Source organism: Micropterus dolomieu, linkage group LG14, assembly GCF_021292245.1.
Source record: "Micropterus dolomieu isolate WLL.071019.BEF.003 ecotype Adirondacks linkage group LG14, ASM2129224v1, whole genome shotgun sequence".
Classification (NCBI taxonomy): domain Eukaryota; kingdom Metazoa; phylum Chordata; class Actinopteri; order Centrarchiformes; family Centrarchidae; genus Micropterus; species Micropterus dolomieu.
In genome coordinates, this window is record NC_060163.1 from 17,270,036 (window position 1) to 17,290,899 (window position 20,864).

Genomic DNA, 20,864 nt, shown 5'->3' on the forward strand with positions numbered 1-20,864 from the left:
AGGTGAAATATGTGATGTATTTTATCTGCTGCTGCAAGACTTTTTCTTCAGGAGTCTGTGACCTGCAGGGTTTTGCTGTACCTGCACATCATTTTAAGTCTGCCCACGTTATTCCTGCCGCTCCCTAAACTCTCCATGCCCTCACTCCCTCCGCTCTCTATTTCATCCCCATGAAGATAAACATAATCCACTGCTCTGCTCAGATTCATTTGAGTTTAAGGTTACCAATATTGGCCGAGACTGAGAAGCCAGGGGCAGGGTCACATTCCCAGGATGCTGCTTAGCTGGCCAAACTAACTCTGACACTGGCATCAAAGTAGTTGATGTGGCAGACGTAGGCTTTCCTGAGTGTGCAGAGCTCCAAAATTAAGAGGCAAGGGCAGCAGGATAAATGTCCTGCAGCATCAGCCAGCTGTGCACGTCAACACTATGAGGTGCTGAACATGATGTGTTAATCAAGAGGTTGTCATCAGCCATGTCATCATCAGGAGGAATGTGCAGCAGATTAACAGTCACACAGCTGAACTGGTTCACATAGAAACATTTAAAGTCTGTATTCTGCTTGGCACCATTAACTTTTAAAGATTGTTTGAGAGATGAGATCTTATTGGGAAGCCTGCATCTGGACTGTGGCGGAGGGAGTCTCCCGAGGGAATCCTACATGTGCAAGAACAGCAAAGGCAAATGGAAAACATGTTGATGAAAGCTTTGAGTGGTTCATCTCTTAAGATGGTAGGTTTTAGGGATGAGAAGACACAAAGGGACATTTCTTTTAATTGCAACAACTATTATGAGCTTGCCTCTCCTGCTCCATCAATATCTGAAGTAGCAGCACAGTGACCAGAAGCCTCGAAGGGCTAGGATTCACAGCAAACCATTTTTATCTCTACAGTACATGAGGCAAAGGCAAAAATTATTTTGTAGCATGATTGTGCTCCACTGGTGAGATTGAATTCTCAGTCAGAGATCAATGTCTCTACCAGATTCATAATTTCAGCCGTGACCTGGCCATCTCTTCAAATGCAGCAGTAACAACCTTGTGCCTCTCCGTCTCGATAACAGTGGTGAATAGCAGTTGCCATGAAATTGCGTCACAGTTAACGCCTCAGATCATCTTGTCGGGATTCAGCTAAACACCTCATGCTCCTATGAGGCTTTGACAGCCCCTCTGTGGCCGAGAGTCACATGATGTTGTTGTCAAATGCTAAAATACAAATTTTCTATTTGCTAAAACAATGAGGTGCTCAAATGTCCGTGCTTAGAATGGTGGTAAAGACATACAGTACTGTGCAAAGGTTTCAGGCAGGTGTGGAAAATAGACATGTTAATAGATTATATTTATAAATTAACAAAATGCCAAGTGAATGAACAGAAGAAAATGAAATTAATATTTGGTGTGACCACCCTTTGCCTTTAAAACAGCATCAATTCCTCTAGGTATACTTGCACAAAGTCAGGGATTGTGTAGGCATATCGTCAGGTGTATGATTAACAATTCAATATGTAGGCTGAAACATAATCATTAACAGAAACAGAGACAGCAGTATAGGAAGAATACAACTGGGTTTTTGTTAATTCATAGATATAATCTATTAACATCTCCATTTTTGAAAGCATTCTTACTTTATAGCATTTTTTCACACAAGAATAAAACTTTTGCATAGTATTTGTCTTACAATACAGAAAATACCAATACAAAGTTTCAGCTTATTATCAGCTTTTATCAGCGGGTATGTTTGTTTTTTCCCCTACTACCAATCTTAAAAAAATGAAAAGGTCTGTATGGACAATGACAGGCGAGTCAGTGGTGAGTACAACTTGAATGCACCATGTCACAAAGCTCAAACCGGTTTCTTGAACATGATAATGAGTTCACTTTACTACAATGGCCTCCACAGTCAACAGATCTTCATCAGATACATGAAGCATCACAGTTCATATGCATCCAGTACACATGTAACAGATAAATGAACGAATCACTGATCCAGAATTTCCTTTCTTGTAATGTTATCTTTGTTAACAACACACACACACACACACACACACACACACACACACACACACACACACACACACTATATCCTTTTGCTTATGCCTGGATGGCAATGTGTGTGTTGTCAAGGTATCTCATTCACTAATTTACCACATTTTGTGGCCCTCTGATTGGATAATTTACCCAGTATCTATCTACAGTATATATATGAACTGTTGTGATGCTTGTCGTATAAAGTCATGTAGACCAAAAGACAACACAGATGTTTTATTTATTGTTTCCTTGACTGATTGGTTAGTGGGTTAGGATGTCTTCCATAAAGTTTTGACAGTTGAAGAAAAAAAAACTGCTGCAGGTTTGGTCTTTTTAATGCTAATTGCCATATAACAACAAAACTGAACTTGAGCTATATTCAATAGGTTGAAAATAGCCTGATAAACTGATGGAATTGTCATTTCATTCTGATTCATATATTGTTTCTCCAATCAGCAGAAACAGCAGTGATATGGAACCATGATAGACCGAAGAGCCTAATCCTAATTCATGAGACAAATTCCTGCTATTACAGCCTTTAAACAGACCATATTATACTGGGCTGGGTTTATACTAAAATGGGCTGTAATGCTTGAATTGACTTTATTTTTGTTTTCTATTTCCTTGTTGAGTGTGTGCATATTGTTTCATGATATAACAGTCCCCCAATGATTGCTTCAGCAAAAATGTTTGAGTTGAGTTCAACGTGACGTGCAGCTTCTTATATTTTAAATATGGAAGCAGCTCCACACAACTTGTTTAACATCTACTTCTACATATCAGAGTCACGCTGTGGAAGAGCGACTTTCATTGTAAAGAGATTAACTGATGTCATCAGTTCCCCCCTGTTCCTCTCTAGGCAGATGTTGATAAAACATATCTATCCTGTTCACCAAGCATAGAGTTGAAGGGAGGAAAGCTTCATTTGAATAACGTCAGACAAGACTGCAGGCAGCTAAATTTGAAAGGTTGCTTATCTGTAAATATTTGCTGTCTACAAATGTAAGCACAGCACATCCCTCCTCTGTCTTACAAATAGCTCATAAGGCCCATCACGAGCTGCTTATCGTGGCAACACATATTCTCACGTGATGTAACAACTAACGACCGCTTCAGGAATTCCTGGTACACAACAGTTAATTGCAACAGGCCAAGGGTGGATGCTTTACACATTTATTTACTCCTGCCAGATTTAAACAGAATGTTAAAATATATAGCACCTCCTGCCACCGTGAGGGAAAACACAACCCAAACAAATGTTCATTTTCCAACTGATTTGAAGAAAACGTTCAGCAAACATACTCTGTTGTAAGTCCATTCATGTTCATCATCTGATGGAAACTTGTTTCACCGCAGTGCTTTACTGTCTACTGAGAGTTTCTTCATCAGCCAGCCACAGTGAACACTTTCCATCCTGCTGCAATGTTCATCGATCACCTGCAACACATAATCAGTGATCAATATTTGCACTTGAAAGCACCCTAGGGCTTATTACTTTTATCTACAATGTCTCCATGTCAATAACTGCAATATTGTCTTTATTATTCTTCAATATTTTGTATATCTTGTCAATTTCATATATTTATATAGGTTTATGTTTATTGCTATGCACCAAAATTACAAGTGACCAAAGCAAATTCTTTATAGTGTAAACCTACATGGCAATAATACTTGCTGATTCTGATTCACTGTTCATTATGTTTGATAACTTAATATATTATTTACTACGATAAAATGTAAGAAATAATGACAACTTCTCCAAAGTCCAAGGATATCTTCATAATTGCTTGTTTTGCCTGACCAACAGTCTGGAAAATCACATTTGAGAAGCTGGAACAAATGAATGTTTGGCATTTTTTTCTTGATAAATGACTGAAACATGATCATATAATCTAATAATCTGCTACAAAAGCACTCTTCTGTCAAACGGACATAACATACAAGCAGCTTATATGACAACGGCCACATAATGACAGAAATGGTTTGATGATATGTTTTAAATGTTCATTCATTTAATCATAATATTAAGATAAAAACAAACTACAGAAACACTACAAGCGTTAGACTTAATACAACTTTATATTGTAAAGCATAATGTGCTGCATGACATCACATGACATATTTCTTTACAACGTTTCAATCCATACTCAGCTACCCCTTCACTAAGGGTGTCTACGTGTGGATATGTAAGCACATAGATTCTGTAGAGGTAGGCATACTTTATAATGATAATTATTACTGTCATTATACTCTGTTTTGTAATAAACTTGTGTATGTTTAATTCGTATGTTGTGCAAGCCTGTACATCTGAGCTCATGAGAAAAGTGACACATGAAACGGGGAAGAGGACACTTAAATATGTGTATATGCAATTATGTCATGTATTAAGTTTAAATACATTTTACAGAATGGGCAAAAAGGGACTTTGACAACACAATGTTGTTTGTGAGGCAGTAACTGCCCGTTTTCAGCGCTGCCACTGTAAAGGGCACATGAACAGCATGAAAGCAAGTTCCTGGATCGGAGAACCATCAAAAGAAAATATTCTGAAAGTTGAGGAGAGAATAAACCACATGGGGAGGCATTTCATAAGTAATCTCAAGTGACTTACAGCTGTAAGTGGAGCTGCTATAAATGCGTATAGATCTAATTCAATTGGATTCAAACTGGGTCACACAGCTATTAAAAGTGCAAAGTTAGTTGAGGGCAGTCTGACAGCAGTTTGCCTTTGCCAGGAAAGTACTGTAGCTGCTGTTTAGCTACAGCAGGGGTGGAAGAGAGTGCAGCACCTTTTCCAATTAAATGTACACAATAGACAGAAACTGACTAATGTTCTGAACTCTTGACATCTTCAGTCTCAGTAGATTCGGACTCAGTAGATGATTTATTTTCAGTCTGTGTAATCAAACCCATAACAACTACTATAAATGACAAATCTCCATCAGTTTCACTCCACATCCCACCAATAAGTGCTGTGTGAAGGGATTTAACGCGACAACACTTTGGAGTGGATGGATAAAACATCTGAATAGAAGTCAGGAGGAGGATGTGTTTAACAATTTACAGCTTCTGATACAGAGTTTACAGCAGTAAATTTCAACTTCTGCATATTAAACCTGAATCATGAGCGTCCCTTGCCTTCGGTGCTGGAACAATTACAAGCTAGATTTACTTATAATTTTACAACACAGAGTTGTATATATACACTAGTTGGGTGAATGAACAAAGAGTCATAGAAATAAAGCTATTTTGCATGGTGGAGTGCTGAGAATGAATTGAGGAGTCTTTCAGACCGGGCAAAGAAGCTGCTCTGTAGTCTGGTGGTATGACAATGGATACTTCTTTATCGCTTGACAGCAGCAGGGTGAACAGGTTGAGGCTGGGGTGGGTACTGTCTTTTAGAATCCTTTAGACTCACCTCACCAATATCACTGATGGGTACTAATGATATTCTGAGCAGTATTAATCACCCGCTGCCGAGCCCTCCAGTCCTGAGCCGTGCACATCCCATGCCAGTTTGTGATGTTTCCAGTCAGGATGCTTTGTATTGCCCCTCTCTAAATGTTAACAAAATCTTGGCATGGAAATACAGCCGTTTCTGAGCTTTCATTACCAGTGTGGAAATGTGAGATGACCATGTCCAGTTCTCTGTGATGCTGAACCTAAAACTATTCACCTGCTCTACCTCAGCTCCACAGATATAGACAGGGGTATGTGTCCTTTTAACAAAACATCTGTTACATCATCACCATGTGCCCTCCATCACTTATTATAAATCTGCACTAATCAATATTTTTATATTAACAATAGATCAAATAAATATTGTAACAAGAAAGGGGTTGCCGGCATTCACCTATGCATTACTTCAAGCCTTAATTTTATATAAACAGGTGAATTATTTATATATATAAAAAGATTATTGTACTAGGCTGTAAACATGTTTATTTCTGCTGTAAAGTTGTCCATTTTAACATGGTGGTTTTTGGCACTTGCACGTTAGCTTCCTTTGTCCGCCCAGGAGGCTGCCCCTTGGTGGAGACCAAAAACAGAGGTAAAAGGAGAATGAATATTGGACTTGTATTTGTCAGGTGGCCAGAAGCACGACTCCAAATGAATGCTAATGTTGTTCCTTGTCTGCTGCATGTGGAAATAGGCAACGCTTTGCCAACATATTAACCATAACAACGTTGTAAGGTGCCCCAAAGCACACAATTTTTATTAATGCTGCTTTAATATCCCAACTTACTAAATGAATTTGAAATTGAACTAAAGACTGTCAAGCCTCTGGAGTGCTTAAATTGGCGTATATAAAATGCTTATGCTTATTATAGTCCCTTTAAAACTGTGTAATATATTGTTAATTATTTAAGGAATGTATTAAGCAGAAATGCCAAACATTAGTTCCAGCTTCTCAAATGTGAATATTTTTTTTTTCATTTCTGTTTTATATTCATTGTAGAGTGAATTTCTTTTGCACTGTTGGTTGGGAAAAAGGGAAAAATTTCAACGCATCACCTTGGGTTCTGCTAAATAAGTTTATGCATTTTTCAGTATTTTCTGACATTTCATATATTTAACAATTATCCAAAAACAGTAACAGAGATACATCGATAATGAAAATATGTTGCAGCCCTATTTTAAATTATTATTGTGCAAAGTGTACATAACCTAAACAGCAGCTCTGAATGACTACCTGCTGTTCAAACACACTCTCTCTCCCTGTGTGAACGCCTCCAGCAGTAAACAGACGTGGACAGCTGGAGGCAGCCTCCAGACTCAGCACTTAAAATGATAAAGAGCTGCTGCAGGGATCACCTGCCTTCTCGCTGGAGACACAGATTAGACATTTCAAATACTCTAGCCTTGGTTGTCAATCAAGGCCGCTCATGCCCATTAGTGACAGAGTGATCAGTGTGTAATTCAAACAACGGCGACTCTCAACTAGAGAGTCACATCTAACATAAGACAACAATCAAAGGAAGGCAGCCTGTCATATTTCACTGACATCCAATTTGAAAGATTCCTCTGCTTTGTCTGGCAGGATCATATATAGAGCTCCTTTGTAACTTCTTGTGGATAGACGTGTTTGATCAATCAAAAGACCTTCTTAAAACAATTTTGCTTGTTAAGGGGAAAACATGACTCCAGGAGAATGAGGCTACCTCCTGAAATTTCATCTTAGTGCTCCCTTCATGTTGTCAAGTTCATCCTTTCGGTTAATTGGATTTGGTTTAAAATATTCTATGCATCACTCTATTAAATGAACCCCGTCAACATTTGTGCCTTAAAATGCACACACAGGTGAAACTTGCGTGACCTTAGAAAGTAACCAGGCATTTAATCAATTTCATGTGTGTTATTAGTTAGAGTATGCAAATCAAACATATCTATTGTATCAAAAGGTCACGTCTGTCAAATATCATCTTTTTTCCCCCCCGAGCAGAGGTTAATGCCAGCCCTTGAATGAAAGCTTAATTTTTAATTACACTATGAAAAATTGCATAGTGTGGTTCTGAATATGAAAATGTGCTAAAAGAAAAAAAAGTTTGACGTTGATCATGTTAGACCTATTTCAAAACAGCCTTAAAAAATATAAAAGGCTACTTAGAAAACTGGCATGAAATTAAAAATGCAATAGAGGCCTTGGATAGAGGCCTAAACAATACTTTGAGATAACACCAGACTTCAGTTACCAAACATGATATGAATTCTCATTACTAAAAGGTTCAGTGTAAGTTCTTAGAGTGTTACAGGGTCAATTAAGTGGTTGCTTGGCTTTCGCTTCTCTTAAAATGACAGCTTTTTCTTTCTACAGAGGGAAAAAAAGTTAATTGGAAAATACTAACTGGTTTTCTGTGGGTGTAGCAGACCAGCTTTTTGAACATACAGCCTATGTGACTCATCAATGCACACATGCCCGCAAAGACATCTAAACTAAACTTTAATTAAAACCTGTGTCTCCTCAGATCTCTCCTCAGAAAATAAGGATGCTCATCCAGAGAGGAAACGGGTCCACGGCAACACAAATTTGCATTATCATCTTCATCAAATTTTCATCTCGTTTATTCCGGCTTATTGAGAGGGACACATGCTAGTCTCGAAATCTCAGGGGTCACGTTGGAAGTTCTCACAGCAGGAAGTGCAGAGCTGACTAATTAGGTTGAGAGATGTGGCAGGAATATAAAAAAATATGCAGTGCGTAAGCAAGCTCACCCACACAGACACGCACAGCAACATTATTTTGTTGAGTCAATTCAAATCATTACCAACAGTTTATTTATCAACCAGAAAACCACAAAAACTTGCTCTCTGTTTTGGTCTGTTAGTTGAACTGATTTTAAAAATGCCATCTTGGACTCTGCTGCTTATATCTGCTAAATTATGAATCTTAAATGTTCCTAATTTTTCCCACTTTCCCCATCTTTCTGAATTTTTATATACACGTTTGTTCAATTAATTGATAAAATAATACACTAATTGACTGACTAAACCCCAATTGTTCATTGGAGCCCTAGTCCAATATGTTCCTGATTTATGCAACAAAACACACATATGGCCATTTAAATAAACATGTAGTCCAAACATCTTATATTAAAATCTGTTGACAAATTAAATATGTCGTCAGCGTCTCAGTCTGTCTGTGGATGATGTATGTTCCTTCGCATGTGTTTTCAGTCCCATCGCTACTGAGGACATCTGCCCAGCGCATCCTTAATCATGTCCCTGCCAAAAGAAACAAGGATGCACAATCTCAATGAATTTCATTAACTTGCAAATCATCTTCTTTCTCCTCTCTGTGTGCTTATGAGCATCACATTGGCTATTCCCAGAATCCTTGCTGTATGTGTTACCTGAGAGTTGTGTTATGGTGAACGTGCACTCCTGACCCACTAACAACCATGCTCTCAGGAGACAGGGAGTGGTTTATTAAGCCCCTTTCCTGGGTCTGAAAAGATTTTAAGCCCAGACAGTACCACAGCCATAGTTATAGTGAACGGCTTGGCTGGCTGTTTTCAGATGACAGAATTTGCATGTCCCTATCTAATGGTGTCTGTTGACATGGCTCCAGGAGAACAGGAAAAAAACAAAAACAAGTCACGCCACTGCTGAAATGGGAGGGTGGACAGCACGGGGTGGCAGAGCTGACAAACACAAACTGCCCTCAGTTTCCATCAGTGTAACTTTTGGCCACTCTGCCATCACCCTCCTGCATGCCAAACGGAGAGCAACGCCAGCTGAGGGGAGGACTGCAAAAGTCGGGCTCTGTGTCTGATGTCTGTATTCACTGACACACTGGACAGACGGGAGTGGGAAAGAGGTTGGGGTATGTTTGGGAGGGCCACTGATAAAAAAGACAGAAAAACAAACAAAAAAAAGGCTGGTGTAATAAATCATGTCAGTGACGCATGAACAATTATGCGAAAGTGAGAGGAAAGGAAATTGGTAATACAGTAGTAAGTGGATGAGACCATATCAACCTTAATGTTTCGACAACCATAAAAGCATTTCTAGAGAATATTTATTCTGCTATTATTAGGACTTTTCCTTGTAAATGAAATATTTGCAATATTTGTCTCACACTCTGCTAGTATAAATCTGAGTTCCTCAAAATAGAGCAGCTGGGATTAGCTGAAGAACGGAGAGAAAACTTTAAACACCTTTTTCAGCTATTATCCTGGTTGACCGATGAGACGGTGGGCAGAATAAATTATTCAGAACATGCCATTAATACTGACTTCCTGTATGACCGGACAGAACATACAGTATATGACATACTGTATACCGTAGTAGTAGTAGTAGTATTCTTGGCTTTAAAAAGTAAACGTATAGTATTATCGGAAATATTTAATCTTTATGCAGAATGCCCCCTTTTAAAGTGCTGTATTATTAAATGTATAATACTTGAGTTATTTATTAACTTCACATTCATGTGTAAACAGCATTCACATGTTTTGTCTGTAAAATCATAATCAGCAAAGTAACTATAGCTATCAGGTAAATGTAGTGGAGTAAAAAGTACAATTTTTGCCTCTGAAATGTAGCGGAGTCGATCCATAAAGTAACAAGTCAAATCAAATGGAAATACTCAAGTACATCCATCCACGGTCAACCTCTTATCCAGCGTACAGGGTCGAGGGGCTGGAGCCAATCCCAGCTGACATCGGGCAAAAGGTCGCCAATCCATCGCAGGGCCACACATAGACAAACTACCAGTCACACTCACACCTAAGGACCAATCAACCTAGGCCCGCATGTCTTTCGACGGTGGGAGGAAGCCAGAGCACCCGAGAGAGAACCCACGCAGACACGGGGAGAACATGCAAACTCCACACATACAGGCCGGGGGAACCGTGCCGCCCTACTCAAGAACATGTATCTCAAAATTGTTTACTTCAGTAATTGTAATTTGTTACATTTGAACAAAAAGTCACTTCTTATATATTTTATACATCTCTACAGACACTGTAACCCTGACCTGAGATCTAAAGCCTGAGCCCAACTCCTGTCTGACTTTCTTCATCTTCAACAATACAATTTCATACACAAAGTCAATCTTCTACTTGTATAAGACTCAAATCCAAAAGAAAACCATATATTTTTAAAAGCAAGACAAGAGTATTTAAGAGCAAACAGGGACGTATATTATTGCTATGGCAATCGGCAGCGCTTGTAGAAGCAGCAGCCGGTAGCTCCTTCAAACTTCCCTACAATTTTGTTTTTTTATCCGTTTTTTCCAGCTTTATTGCCAAAACATGTGTTACCTCTGATATAAACACAGTCATTTGAAAAGGAAGATGAAGTTTTTGGATTAATAAGCAGCAGACCACGATCCACCTGGCCCAAACAAGCGGAATAGGAGCCACAGCGGGTGCGGCGATCGCTCAGAGGAAAGGAAAAAGAGCCAGGAGAGGAGCTATGCTGGCCCAGCTTGGACTTAATTTTGTTCCTAGATCCGGTCTGGACAAGATGGGACTCATGTTGACCAAGCAACAGAATTCAGAGACTTTTGTGCGACCTGCCCCATCAAAATCCTCGATCAAGCACTCAGCAGGTGGTCCATGTTCCAAGCTGTCAGCGCAAGACTCCGGCAAGATGAGAGGAGGTGGACTCGATGACGCTTGGTGCACAAACACAGTCACGATGGACCCAAATGTCATCTGATTGCTGCCATTTACATTCACCCCAAATGCAAATTCAAATTCAAAAAATGCACTGTGGAATGTTCGTGGGTGTTTATGTGTCTGTATATACGTTAATAACTGTATATATTGTTTTGTTTTATTTTATATGTTACCATATTTTAATATATGCCGACACTTAATTATATGTTGTGTGTTATTAAGGAACTACAAATTTTGTTTCGTTATGCAGCCTTTTATGCTGTATAATAAACAAACCTTGTACCTTGAAATTCTTGCTTTTTTCATGTTTTGTTTGATAGGATGTTCCATTAAAATGTATTTTGTGTCACTTCCTTTGATGTTGTTTGACTCAGATTCCCTGTAGAAAACCAATTCTCTAAAGACTAAAGTACAAAAACTGAAATTTGACTACCTAGAGCTTCTCAGAGTGACTCTGCATGCATGTTCCATCTTTTGAATGAGCTTTAGTCTGAAATTTCAATCATTCTGCACTCTGATCATTTCATTTTTCTGCATAAACTCTTCCCAGGCGGTTTAAGGAAACAAATAATTTGGTTCAGATATAATGGTAACAAGTCATTTGAAATTAATAATAAAACCCTATGCTGCCACCTAGTGGAAAACACCATCAAGACCGCTTCAAATATTAGCTAAACTTACTTCTTCATTACTCATTTCCCACCTCAGAATCTGTTCGGCCCTGTTGATGCTCATGAGAAGCTGATGCTCCCTGCAGAGGTGTAATAGCCCGTACAGTCTGTCGAATATCTCTGGGACAACAGGGCGGTATTCAGCTCAAACTCCCCGAAACAATGAGCACTAAATTTCTGTAATGAAAACAGCAAACTTCAAAAACACAAACTCATCATAACCAATCATCATTACAGCTTATTATGAATTACAATCAATTCACGTTGTCATTAACAAAGCAGTCTAACCACTAAATGATTTGGAAAAGTCAACACTATGTTTAAAAAGTCGCCCCTTTGGGGAAATTAAGATAAGCAGTCACTCACAAACATGGTGTTACCATGGTTACAGGCGACTGAGCAGTTGGTAGGCACCCTTGTGTCATTTTCAGAGAAAAGAAAATCAAGGATTTTGTTATTCAAACAAAGACCTTCTCTGATCCAGAGAAGAAAGGAAGGTGGATTTCAGAGCTTTTTTCTTCTCCTTTTTTTTTTTTTTTTATTCGCAGACTCCACTTGGTGTCATATTTCATGTGTCACTCACAAAGAAACGTCACCTGGAAGAATTTAAAGTCTGCCTCTTAGTTTCTTTAAAAAAATCAAAAATCAAAACTCTCCTCTTTGAGATACCCAGGCATATTTTTGTTCACCTAGATAATTGGTTAAATCAATAAACTCTTAAGCAGTGTGTGTGATCTAAATCTTTCTACCAGTTAATAGTCTTTTAGCACCCTATATTTCGGTTTTTTGGTAGCATGTTGAAATATTAAGCCGACGCGGATAAAATGATTTTATCTTTTCATGTTATTGGAAATAAGACCTAGATAATCAGGATCTAACAGTCTGATGATCAGTTCAATAAGGCACCTACAGCAAACAAACATGTCTTACAGTTGTTACCAGAACTGTCTACATGTTGGTCATGTGCAGTGGGTCTGCTAGACCTTTACTGATCAGTTTATGCAATTCCTATGTAATAAAATTTTTTCTGTCACACACCACAGGATAAAAAAGAGCACACAATAGCCCATTTAAAATAAGATATTTTAACATGCCACAGTAGGAATAGCAAAGGTGTATAATAAAATGAATGATGGCTGAATTAAATTTAGCTGCTTCTATTTCAGGCTCACTGTCACGGCTTACTGGGGCACTTCAATGGTACAGAGCCATCGTTAATGTTATTAGTCTCACATGTGCTTCTCCTACTGTGACAAGTCAAAATGTTTGCTGTAAAAACAGCTTATGTAGATGTTTTATTTGTTATTTGAAATTGGGGGGACCACTGGCTTCTACGTAGATCAGGAGGGTTAACGTCTAATTACACATTGCATCTGGTCTGGGAGCATGATCATTTAGTAGCAGCCTGAAATCCTAACACCTTTTGCGATTGTCAGTAGGAGAGATTTAGCCCCCAAATTAACCTGATTATCCTCTGTGCTATCAGACTGTTGCCCCACAAAGACTCTTTTTTGAGGCCTATTAATTGGAAAGCTCTCATATCCCAATGGGACTCCAGATGCAGTGAAAATGTCAGCGACAGTTGAAAAGCATATACATAGTATGTTGAAAATGCAGACAGTGTTGCATCAGTGGTATGGTGCAATATTGCTGCAGGTGCCTCAATAGAGCCATCAACATCTAGTTCATTTCCACACAGATTTTAGTTCAACATTCCTCATTCCTCCTATAGTACCTTTAACTATTTTTCAAAATTTAATTAAGAATAATAAAAGGGTGTTTAAGGACTTTTGACGGGCAGTGAATTTATAAACAGGCCTATATTTATGTTTCTCGCCTGCCTCATAGCTAAACACTATTTCAAAATCCTCATGTGTCATCTGGTATTAACAGCAGTCAGGTAGTGAGCACAAGTCTGGATGTTTGTAATTCAGCAGTATTTAAAAGGACAGGCAGGAGTAAAATTTCCTCTAACCTTTAATATGTTTCTGGCATCAAAAGCCTCTCTTTCATTCATTTGTCTTCCTGGGCCGCCTGTGTCTTCAACTGGAAAAACACCAGAGTGTAAAAAACAAGCTGAACAATGTAACACAGAACACAAAAACACAGAAATAAACATGTTTACGTGCTGCTGCAGTTGGAAATAGTAAGGTGATAATCAAGGTCATTTAGTTTGTGAAACAGTGGACTAAGGAAAAAAAAAAAAACACTGAATTTTAATAGGATTCATCTACATGCTGGCAAACATTGTCAGCAGTGCCAGGGTCTCTTGCTTGTGCTGTGTTGTTGGTCAGCCCAGTACAAATTTGAGAACTGGGGCTGGACTTTGTCCATGGCCAAAATGAATGAAGCCATTGTCAGAGTACTTGGAAAACATGCTGCTTGGTGCACGTAAACAGAACTGTGTCCAACAGAGAACTAGCTGCCTGATGCCTATCTTTGGGAATTTGTTGTTGTAATTGCTCAAGCTTAAGTTTTGTCGTCACTGCAGCGCATGTCTGAGCAAAGAGATAATAGGGAGACATTGGCAAACAGGTTCTGGACAAGAGCTACCGATATGCTCACAGCAAGTCAATAACTTTGTTTTGTTTTTTCCACAAGCTAAAGACACAGTGCTGGTTGGCTTGTCAAGTGTATGCAATGTTTTTACCTGTGGAGTCCTTTCTGAACAGAGTGTTCATCACAGTTCCGTGCAGCTTAACTCTGTCCCACTCTCTGAGCATTAGCCCTGCTGAGACAAAGTGCTCTACCAGCCGGTCCGCAATCATCTGTAACCTGAAGAGCAACAATATTAAACAAATACTGTAGAAAAAGGGATTCCAGTGAAATAAAAACTTGTAGATATCTTTTAACAGGATTTGTTAGTGATTCACTTACTTGTCTGATTTGTCTTTCACGTTGACTTTGGCATACAAGACGTCCACCATGGCTGGGTCATCATTCATGTACTCTATACCTGTCACCTGCAACGGCAGTGGTTTTCCTTCTGTGATGTCCCTGATGGCAGACATCAAAAAGCAGATCGCAATAGGCAAAGCAGGTTTATAATTTAGGGTTGCTTTTAGATTAGAATTTTTAAATTTTTAAAACAGGCAAAACTATTTCTTAAAACAGGTAGTCTTAGTAAATGTTACTCAAAAAGAGTGCATGTTGTATTTGTTAGGGACATTCTGCTGTATATTTGGGGCAATAGTGAGAATTTACAGCAGCAGGATAGTGGATATGGGATTGGCAAAACAAAAACTAAAGTGCTTTTAGTTATAATTAAAATGTTAGTGTGATATAAAAACATTGTTTGGCCCCTACCTGATGAAGTGTTGACACTCTTGGAGGTGTGCACATGCTTTTCTCACTTCCATGTCATTTAACAGAGCCATGGTGCCAATTGTCAGGTGAAGCTTTGCAGGGTTCTGAAAGATGCTTACCTCTACTCCATGATCCTGCGCAGCATATAACAACAATGCAGAATGTTTTAAGGATATAATGTGCTGATCAAACAATTAAACAATCCATGACTACCACTGCCCTTCATCATTACCATTAATATTTGAGTTTTCCTCTACAGTACCTGTGAACACTGCTGCAAAACCTCATCTTTAAATCTCAGGAATCCTTCTTGAACTTTTGCATCATTCAGAGGAAATGACAGGAAGTGCGTGAAAGGCTGCTTTTTCCGGAAACTTTCAACAAGGACCTCAACTCGTGTGACTGCAGATGTGACTGCAGCTTTATGGGAACCTGTGATAACTGTCAGACAAAGGAAGAAAGTTGAGAGGAAATCTTTCGTTTCAAAGAGTGCTCTCTAACCTGCTTTATTATGCTTAATCCTCACCTATCTGTCCTTCCACTCCTTGTTTTGGGATGCTGATAGATGTCTTTGTGTCATACTCAAGACGTCTGCGTGTCTCTCCTTTTTTCCCAATGATGTATCTGTAGAACAAGCAAAAAAACAAAGAAACACACATTACACTACGTCTAAACAAAACGTCTTATGCTTTTCAAGCTGGGGCAGATAACGTACACAACATTCATAACACATTTGTAGATAGCTCACTTGTAAAGAACACTTGGGACGTCAATGGCACAGCGGTATCCCTTATCAATCTGTTCAATGAAGTGGGTATCACAGGTTTCATCAGCTGCAAGGTCTTCACTGTCTAAACATAGTAAATCATAAATATAAATGTATATGACAGGTTTCATTTTAAAGAAATTGTAGCTATGTTTACATCCTGACATCTCTGTCTGGGACTTCGTACAAATGTTTATAATGACATAACGTTAGTTGTTATGACAGTACTCAACATACCAGGTGGTCCCATGTAAGAGAAATCTTCTTCTTCCTCATAATGTTCCTCCTTAATGACATTCCTTCGGTATATTCTCCCATTTATGTTGATAAGAGCTGGACGTAAAACCTCCATAATGTAAATTAAGCTAGCTTACGTTAGCTACCCCTAAGCTAACCTAACACCAAAAATAAATATCTGGATAGCTCCCTGATAATTTAGCTACACGAAGAAGGGTGTAAATTAGCTCATGAAGCTTTTTAAAAACTTATTTAGCTAGCTAGTTGATCACAACGTACTAGTTAGCTGACGTTCACACATCGGTTTCATTGGTTTACGACACACAGTGGCCGCTTTTTGTTTGGTAGATCTACAAACGGAAGAAAACGACCACTCCGTGAAAGGTGATCCATCCCCAGTGGTTTAAAATCAGTGGTAAGAATGCTATCGCTTTAAACGTAAAGCGTTGTCGTTGTCGTATACAGTCTGTGGTGGTACGTTAAGACAGCTAACGTTAAACAAACGGGACCAACTGCGCGGATTTAAAGTCTTTATAGATTTACGGGGACATTGACTCTAAGTTATATTGTTAGTAAAGGTTAGTTATTGTTATTTTGTGTCTAGTAACTTTAATGGTTAATGGTCGTTGCCTAAGTTAAGTTGGTATCAGCAGTATAGTTAGCTTTCTTGTTAGCCACCTAACGTTAGCTGTTGATAGCTTCGAGTGTAACGTTACCATTACCATAAATAAAGCTAGGAAAGAAGCAAACCAGCTAATGTTAGTTTCGTAGGCTGGATTGGCTACGGTTAACTGTCTTCATGATTACTAAAACGCTAGTCTTCCATACTGTACGTAAGTTATGTTTCACATGTAATTCTGGTAAAAGTTATTTTGTGTGTGTGTGCGTGTTTTAAAGTTTCCAAAAGCAATGGCAGCGTCTTCTTCGTCCTCTTCTGCTGGAGGTGTGAGCGGCAGCTCGGTAACCGGCTCTGGATTCAGTGCTTCAGAGCTCATCCCTCCCAGGAAAGTCCTGTACACATATCCTAAAGGTGCAGGTGAAATGATGGAAGGTAAGACAAAACACACAGCTAAAGGCATCCGTCTTCAGTTATCTCTCTCTCTCCCCCGCTATCTCTTTCCTCCCAGCGAGGCAAGGAATATGGAAATCAGACATTGCAACACACTGTACGTTTCATTTACATAAGATAAAATAGAACTCAGTTAATCCTGAAGGAACATCTTGTGCCAGGGATTGCTAAAGCTAATCAACTGTGTTGTTTTTGTTCGTTTTTTTTCCTGAACAATACATACAAGCCAAACTCAGCTTGTAAGACCTGTCAGAAAAGGTCTGACAGGTCTTACAGCCGTTTTGAAGACGTATCCAGATTCATCAGATCTTCTTCTACCTGGAACAACAAACAAAAAAGAAATATGTGGGCTTCACAATAAAGACCTTTGTCACCCATTTCCCAAGTTGTTAAAGCCAACAAAGAAGATGGCAGCTAGATGTGACTTATCTTGAACAATGAATTACCAACGTTAAAAGTAATTTATCCAAATTGATCTGATTTTCTGTTTTCATATTTAACAATGCATAAATGTTTTTCTTCCATCATACTGAATGTCACTTCTGGCTGCCATCTTTGTTTTTAGATTATTAAGAAACAGTCATAACAACTTGCACATAGTTCTTAAAAGTTTGAAACGGTTTCCTGTTTGCACATGAGATACTGAAGCCTTTAACTTGAGTTCACATTCTTTGCATCTGAAAAGGGAACAACCATTTTTTTCCTAATCCATAACATCCCCCTCAGAACGTACTGTGCCTACACGTGTTTATGTTTTTCAGTTCCTCCCTGACATAAAAGTACAGTCCATCCCACTCACATGTAGCAGCGTCGTATACACGTGGCTGCTTTCCAAAAACATCTTTGAGTCAACATTCAGTATGTTGTGTATTTTATGGCCCTGCCAGACAGAAACACAGCAGCAGTTTATTTTTTTCTGTTATCATGCAATTTCCTTGTGTTTGCCATCTGGTACATCATAACTTACTGTAACAAATTAACTGTTTTAATTTAACGCTCTTGCAGTCTTTGTTATGCTTTAAATCACTTTGGCAGCATCAGAACATAATTTTTGAAAGTAATGCTAAAGAAATAATTAAATATCAGTGTCAGCTACCCTGAAACAGCTGAGCCTAACCTGCATGGACTGTATTTAATGCTGTAAATACTTAGGATGCACATACAGCATAGCCACTTTGTGCTCCTCATGCGATTATTGTTTTTACTGAGATTTAAGGCTTTTGCATTCAGGTCACAGAAGCATCTGTTTTTCTGAATGATACACATACAAGCCAAATTCTGAAAAGGTATGAAAAGTCTCATAGCTGACATTTCCAGATTCCTCTGAGCCTCTTCTATTCCGCTATAAATACAATAAAGACCATGTCACGCATTTCCCAAGTTGTTCAAGCCAAAAAAGATGGCAGCCAGATGTGACGTCTACTTGCTTCTCTTGCACAATGAATTACCAAGGTAAATGTTTTTTGTTATTAGGTTATTGAACTGATTTTCTGTTTTCATATATACAATGCATACATGTTTTTCTTGCATCACTCTAAATATCCCTTCTGGCTGCCATCTTTGTTAAATTATTAAGAAACAGCTTGGAAAGCTAGTTAAAAATCTTTGTTATTGTGCAGCATTACAGGCTCTAAGGAACCTGGAAACAGAGAGATGTGTTGTCAAATGACTTTACTTTTTTTAAGGTTTGTATTTATCTTTTAAAGAGACAGATGCTTGGTCAGTCTTGTGTAAAAACTAAGATGAAATGTGTGACTATAATAAAGCAAAACTCGTGTCCTCTTTTACTGAATTTCCATGTAGCACTCTGTTCAAATAAACATGTGACCATGTATGTGAATTTAACATTAGCAACATCATCATCTTCATTACCTCTCCACATAGGTAGAGGCCAATGGGGCCTAAAGACTGTCTCCGGCTCTTTACACCTACTTTGTTGCCTGTCTAGCTCAAAATACACAAATAAATGTGGTTAGTTTGGCTTGTGTTGAAAGTGCACAGAGTGCTGCAGGGTTAAAATCAGCTAACCAAGAGATGAATAGGATTACAGTGAAGCTGAAGGTCTCGAGTCTCTTTATTTTTTTCTTTTTTTTTTTTTTTAAATTGTGAAGGTCCATTTTACATAATGCTGAAAACTGCATAATATTTAACCTGAAGTTCTCTTTCTGGAGTAGCTTCCTAAGCTCCATTTGACCTTTTCTATTGCGTTAAACTAATGCTTGAATTATGTAGTGTTATCTATGTCAGAAATCTTTACCTGCATTTAACTTCGTGTGTGTGTGTGTGTGTGTGTGTGTGTGTGTGTGTGTGTGTGTTTGTTTTTAAATTTTTAGATGGCTCTGACAGATTTTTGTGTGAGTCTGTGTTCAGCTACCAAGTTGCCTCCACACTTAAACAAGTTAAACATGGTAAGTCAGTAATCGTATATGCAAAATGTGTTTTGTTTTGGCTGATTCATGAACAGCGGGTGCCCTAATGAAGTAACGATTGTGTGTTCTTCCAGATCAACAGGTGTCTCGAATGGAGAAGCTCGCCAGCTTGGTGGAGGAGCTGGAGGCAGATGAGTGGCGATACAAACCAATTGAACAGCTATTGGGATTTACACCGTCTTAAATAAAGATATCCAGATGCCTTTGCTTAATAAATCAGCCAAATAGAAGGAGGTGGTTAATTTCAGTTAATAAAATAAAAAATATTCCTTCTTTATGGTTTTATTATATATCTTAAGCGTGAAATATTATCTGGAGATACTGAATGTGAGATGTATTTTTTTTTCATCACTTTTATTATATGAGCAGGGTTTTTTTTTTTTTTTTTTAAAAACAACTTGTTATATTTTACTCAGCATACTAAAACAGTTCAAAACTTTTTAATACATTCTGAATATTTCAACAGGTTTAGGCTAATCAAGTTGTTTTGCCAGTCAAATGCTCTTAGCCTCACTGTTAATGGAAAGAACATCTTTGGTAATGTAACAAATCCATTGAAGTGAGGCATTGTGTTTCTACATTGTTGCACTGTAACTCATAAATCTGAAAACCTGCTGCCTGCTCAGTCTCTGCTCGGCTCTCTGTGGTCTCTCCTCGCTGCTAGCTCCAACAACACTTGGAGCAAACAAAGAGAGCTTGTAAATAAAGTCATACTTGGACATTTCTTGGGTCAGTTGCTGTTTGTTTGCTTTGTCTTGTATAAATTGGGCTAATCCACCTCACTGAATTAAGAGGCAACTAAATGTTTGTGCTGTTTGTTTAATGTTGTCTCAATTTACACAGCTGATGGACATATGTACCATTATTCTGTTACTTGGATGTGCTCAAGACTGAAAGTCGATGTGGTTCTCTGTGTCACTTCTCTGCTGTGTTGACAGCGAGGAAACGTGCCGCTCTTGGTGTTTTGCTCAGTGACTGTTTTAAAACAAGTGAAGGGTGGGAACGAACAGAACGTACTGTTCTGGGTGTAAATGTATAAGGACGGCCTTGGACATTACAAGACACACCCCTAGCCGGAGCTTAGATTTCCTTTTGAGAGTTCAGAAGTTCGTTTTGCCACATATTTTCTAGGAATTCACTTTACAAGTTCTTTGCCATTAGTTATTAAAAGTTTGACAAGCTTTCCATTTTTTACACGTGCTGCTGAAGCCTTTAACTTGAGTCCACAGTCTTTGTAT

General features: G+C 38.5%; 2 protein-coding genes across 7 annotated transcripts; one reads left to right on the forward strand and one right to left on the reverse strand.

Moving 5' to 3' along the window:
• Nucleotides 1-2,343: 2,343 nt before the first annotated feature.
• ascc1 (activating signal cointegrator 1 complex subunit 1) lies at nucleotides 2,344-17,194 on the reverse strand. Of its 5 annotated transcripts, XR_006828075.1 has the most exons (11): nucleotides 16,129-17,194; nucleotides 15,874-15,976; nucleotides 15,652-15,749; nucleotides 15,388-15,566; nucleotides 15,126-15,259; nucleotides 14,697-14,816; nucleotides 14,470-14,594; nucleotides 13,795-13,865; nucleotides 11,852-11,996; nucleotides 6,720-6,852; nucleotides 2,344-3,463 (listed from the first exon to the last, which is right to left on the reverse strand). XR_006828075.1 is itself a non-coding variant. In XM_046068681.1 (10 exons), the coding sequence occupies exons 1-9, from the start codon at nucleotides 16,241-16,243 to the stop codon at nucleotides 11,880-11,882; spliced, it is 1,062 nt and encodes a 353-aa protein (XP_045924637.1). In that variant the 5' UTR covers nucleotides 16,244-17,193; the 3' UTR covers nucleotides 2,344-3,463; nucleotides 11,852-11,879. The 5 variants fall into 5 exon arrangements, 2 of the variants coding, with proteins under 2 accessions (XP_045924637.1, XP_045924638.1); XR_006828073.1 differs by lacking the exon at nucleotides 6,720-6,852 and having other exon boundaries at nucleotides 11,830-11,996; XM_046068681.1 differs by lacking the exon at nucleotides 6,720-6,852 and having other exon boundaries at nucleotides 16,129-17,193.
• On the forward strand, nucleotides 16,401-20,350 carry anapc16 (anaphase promoting complex subunit 16). 2 transcript variants are annotated; one of them, XM_046068686.1, is made up of 4 exons: nucleotides 16,401-16,543; nucleotides 17,026-17,179; nucleotides 19,531-19,605; nucleotides 19,701-20,350. In XM_046068686.1, the coding sequence occupies exons 2-4, from the start codon at nucleotides 17,038-17,040 to the stop codon at nucleotides 19,808-19,810; spliced, it is 327 nt and encodes a 108-aa protein (XP_045924642.1). In that variant the 5' UTR covers nucleotides 16,401-16,543; nucleotides 17,026-17,037; the 3' UTR covers nucleotides 19,811-20,350. The 2 variants fall into 2 exon arrangements, with proteins under 2 accessions (XP_045924642.1, XP_045924641.1); XM_046068685.1 differs by lacking the exon at nucleotides 16,401-16,543 and adding an exon at nucleotides 16,553-16,706.
• The last annotated feature ends 514 nt before the right edge of the window (nucleotides 20,351-20,864 follow it).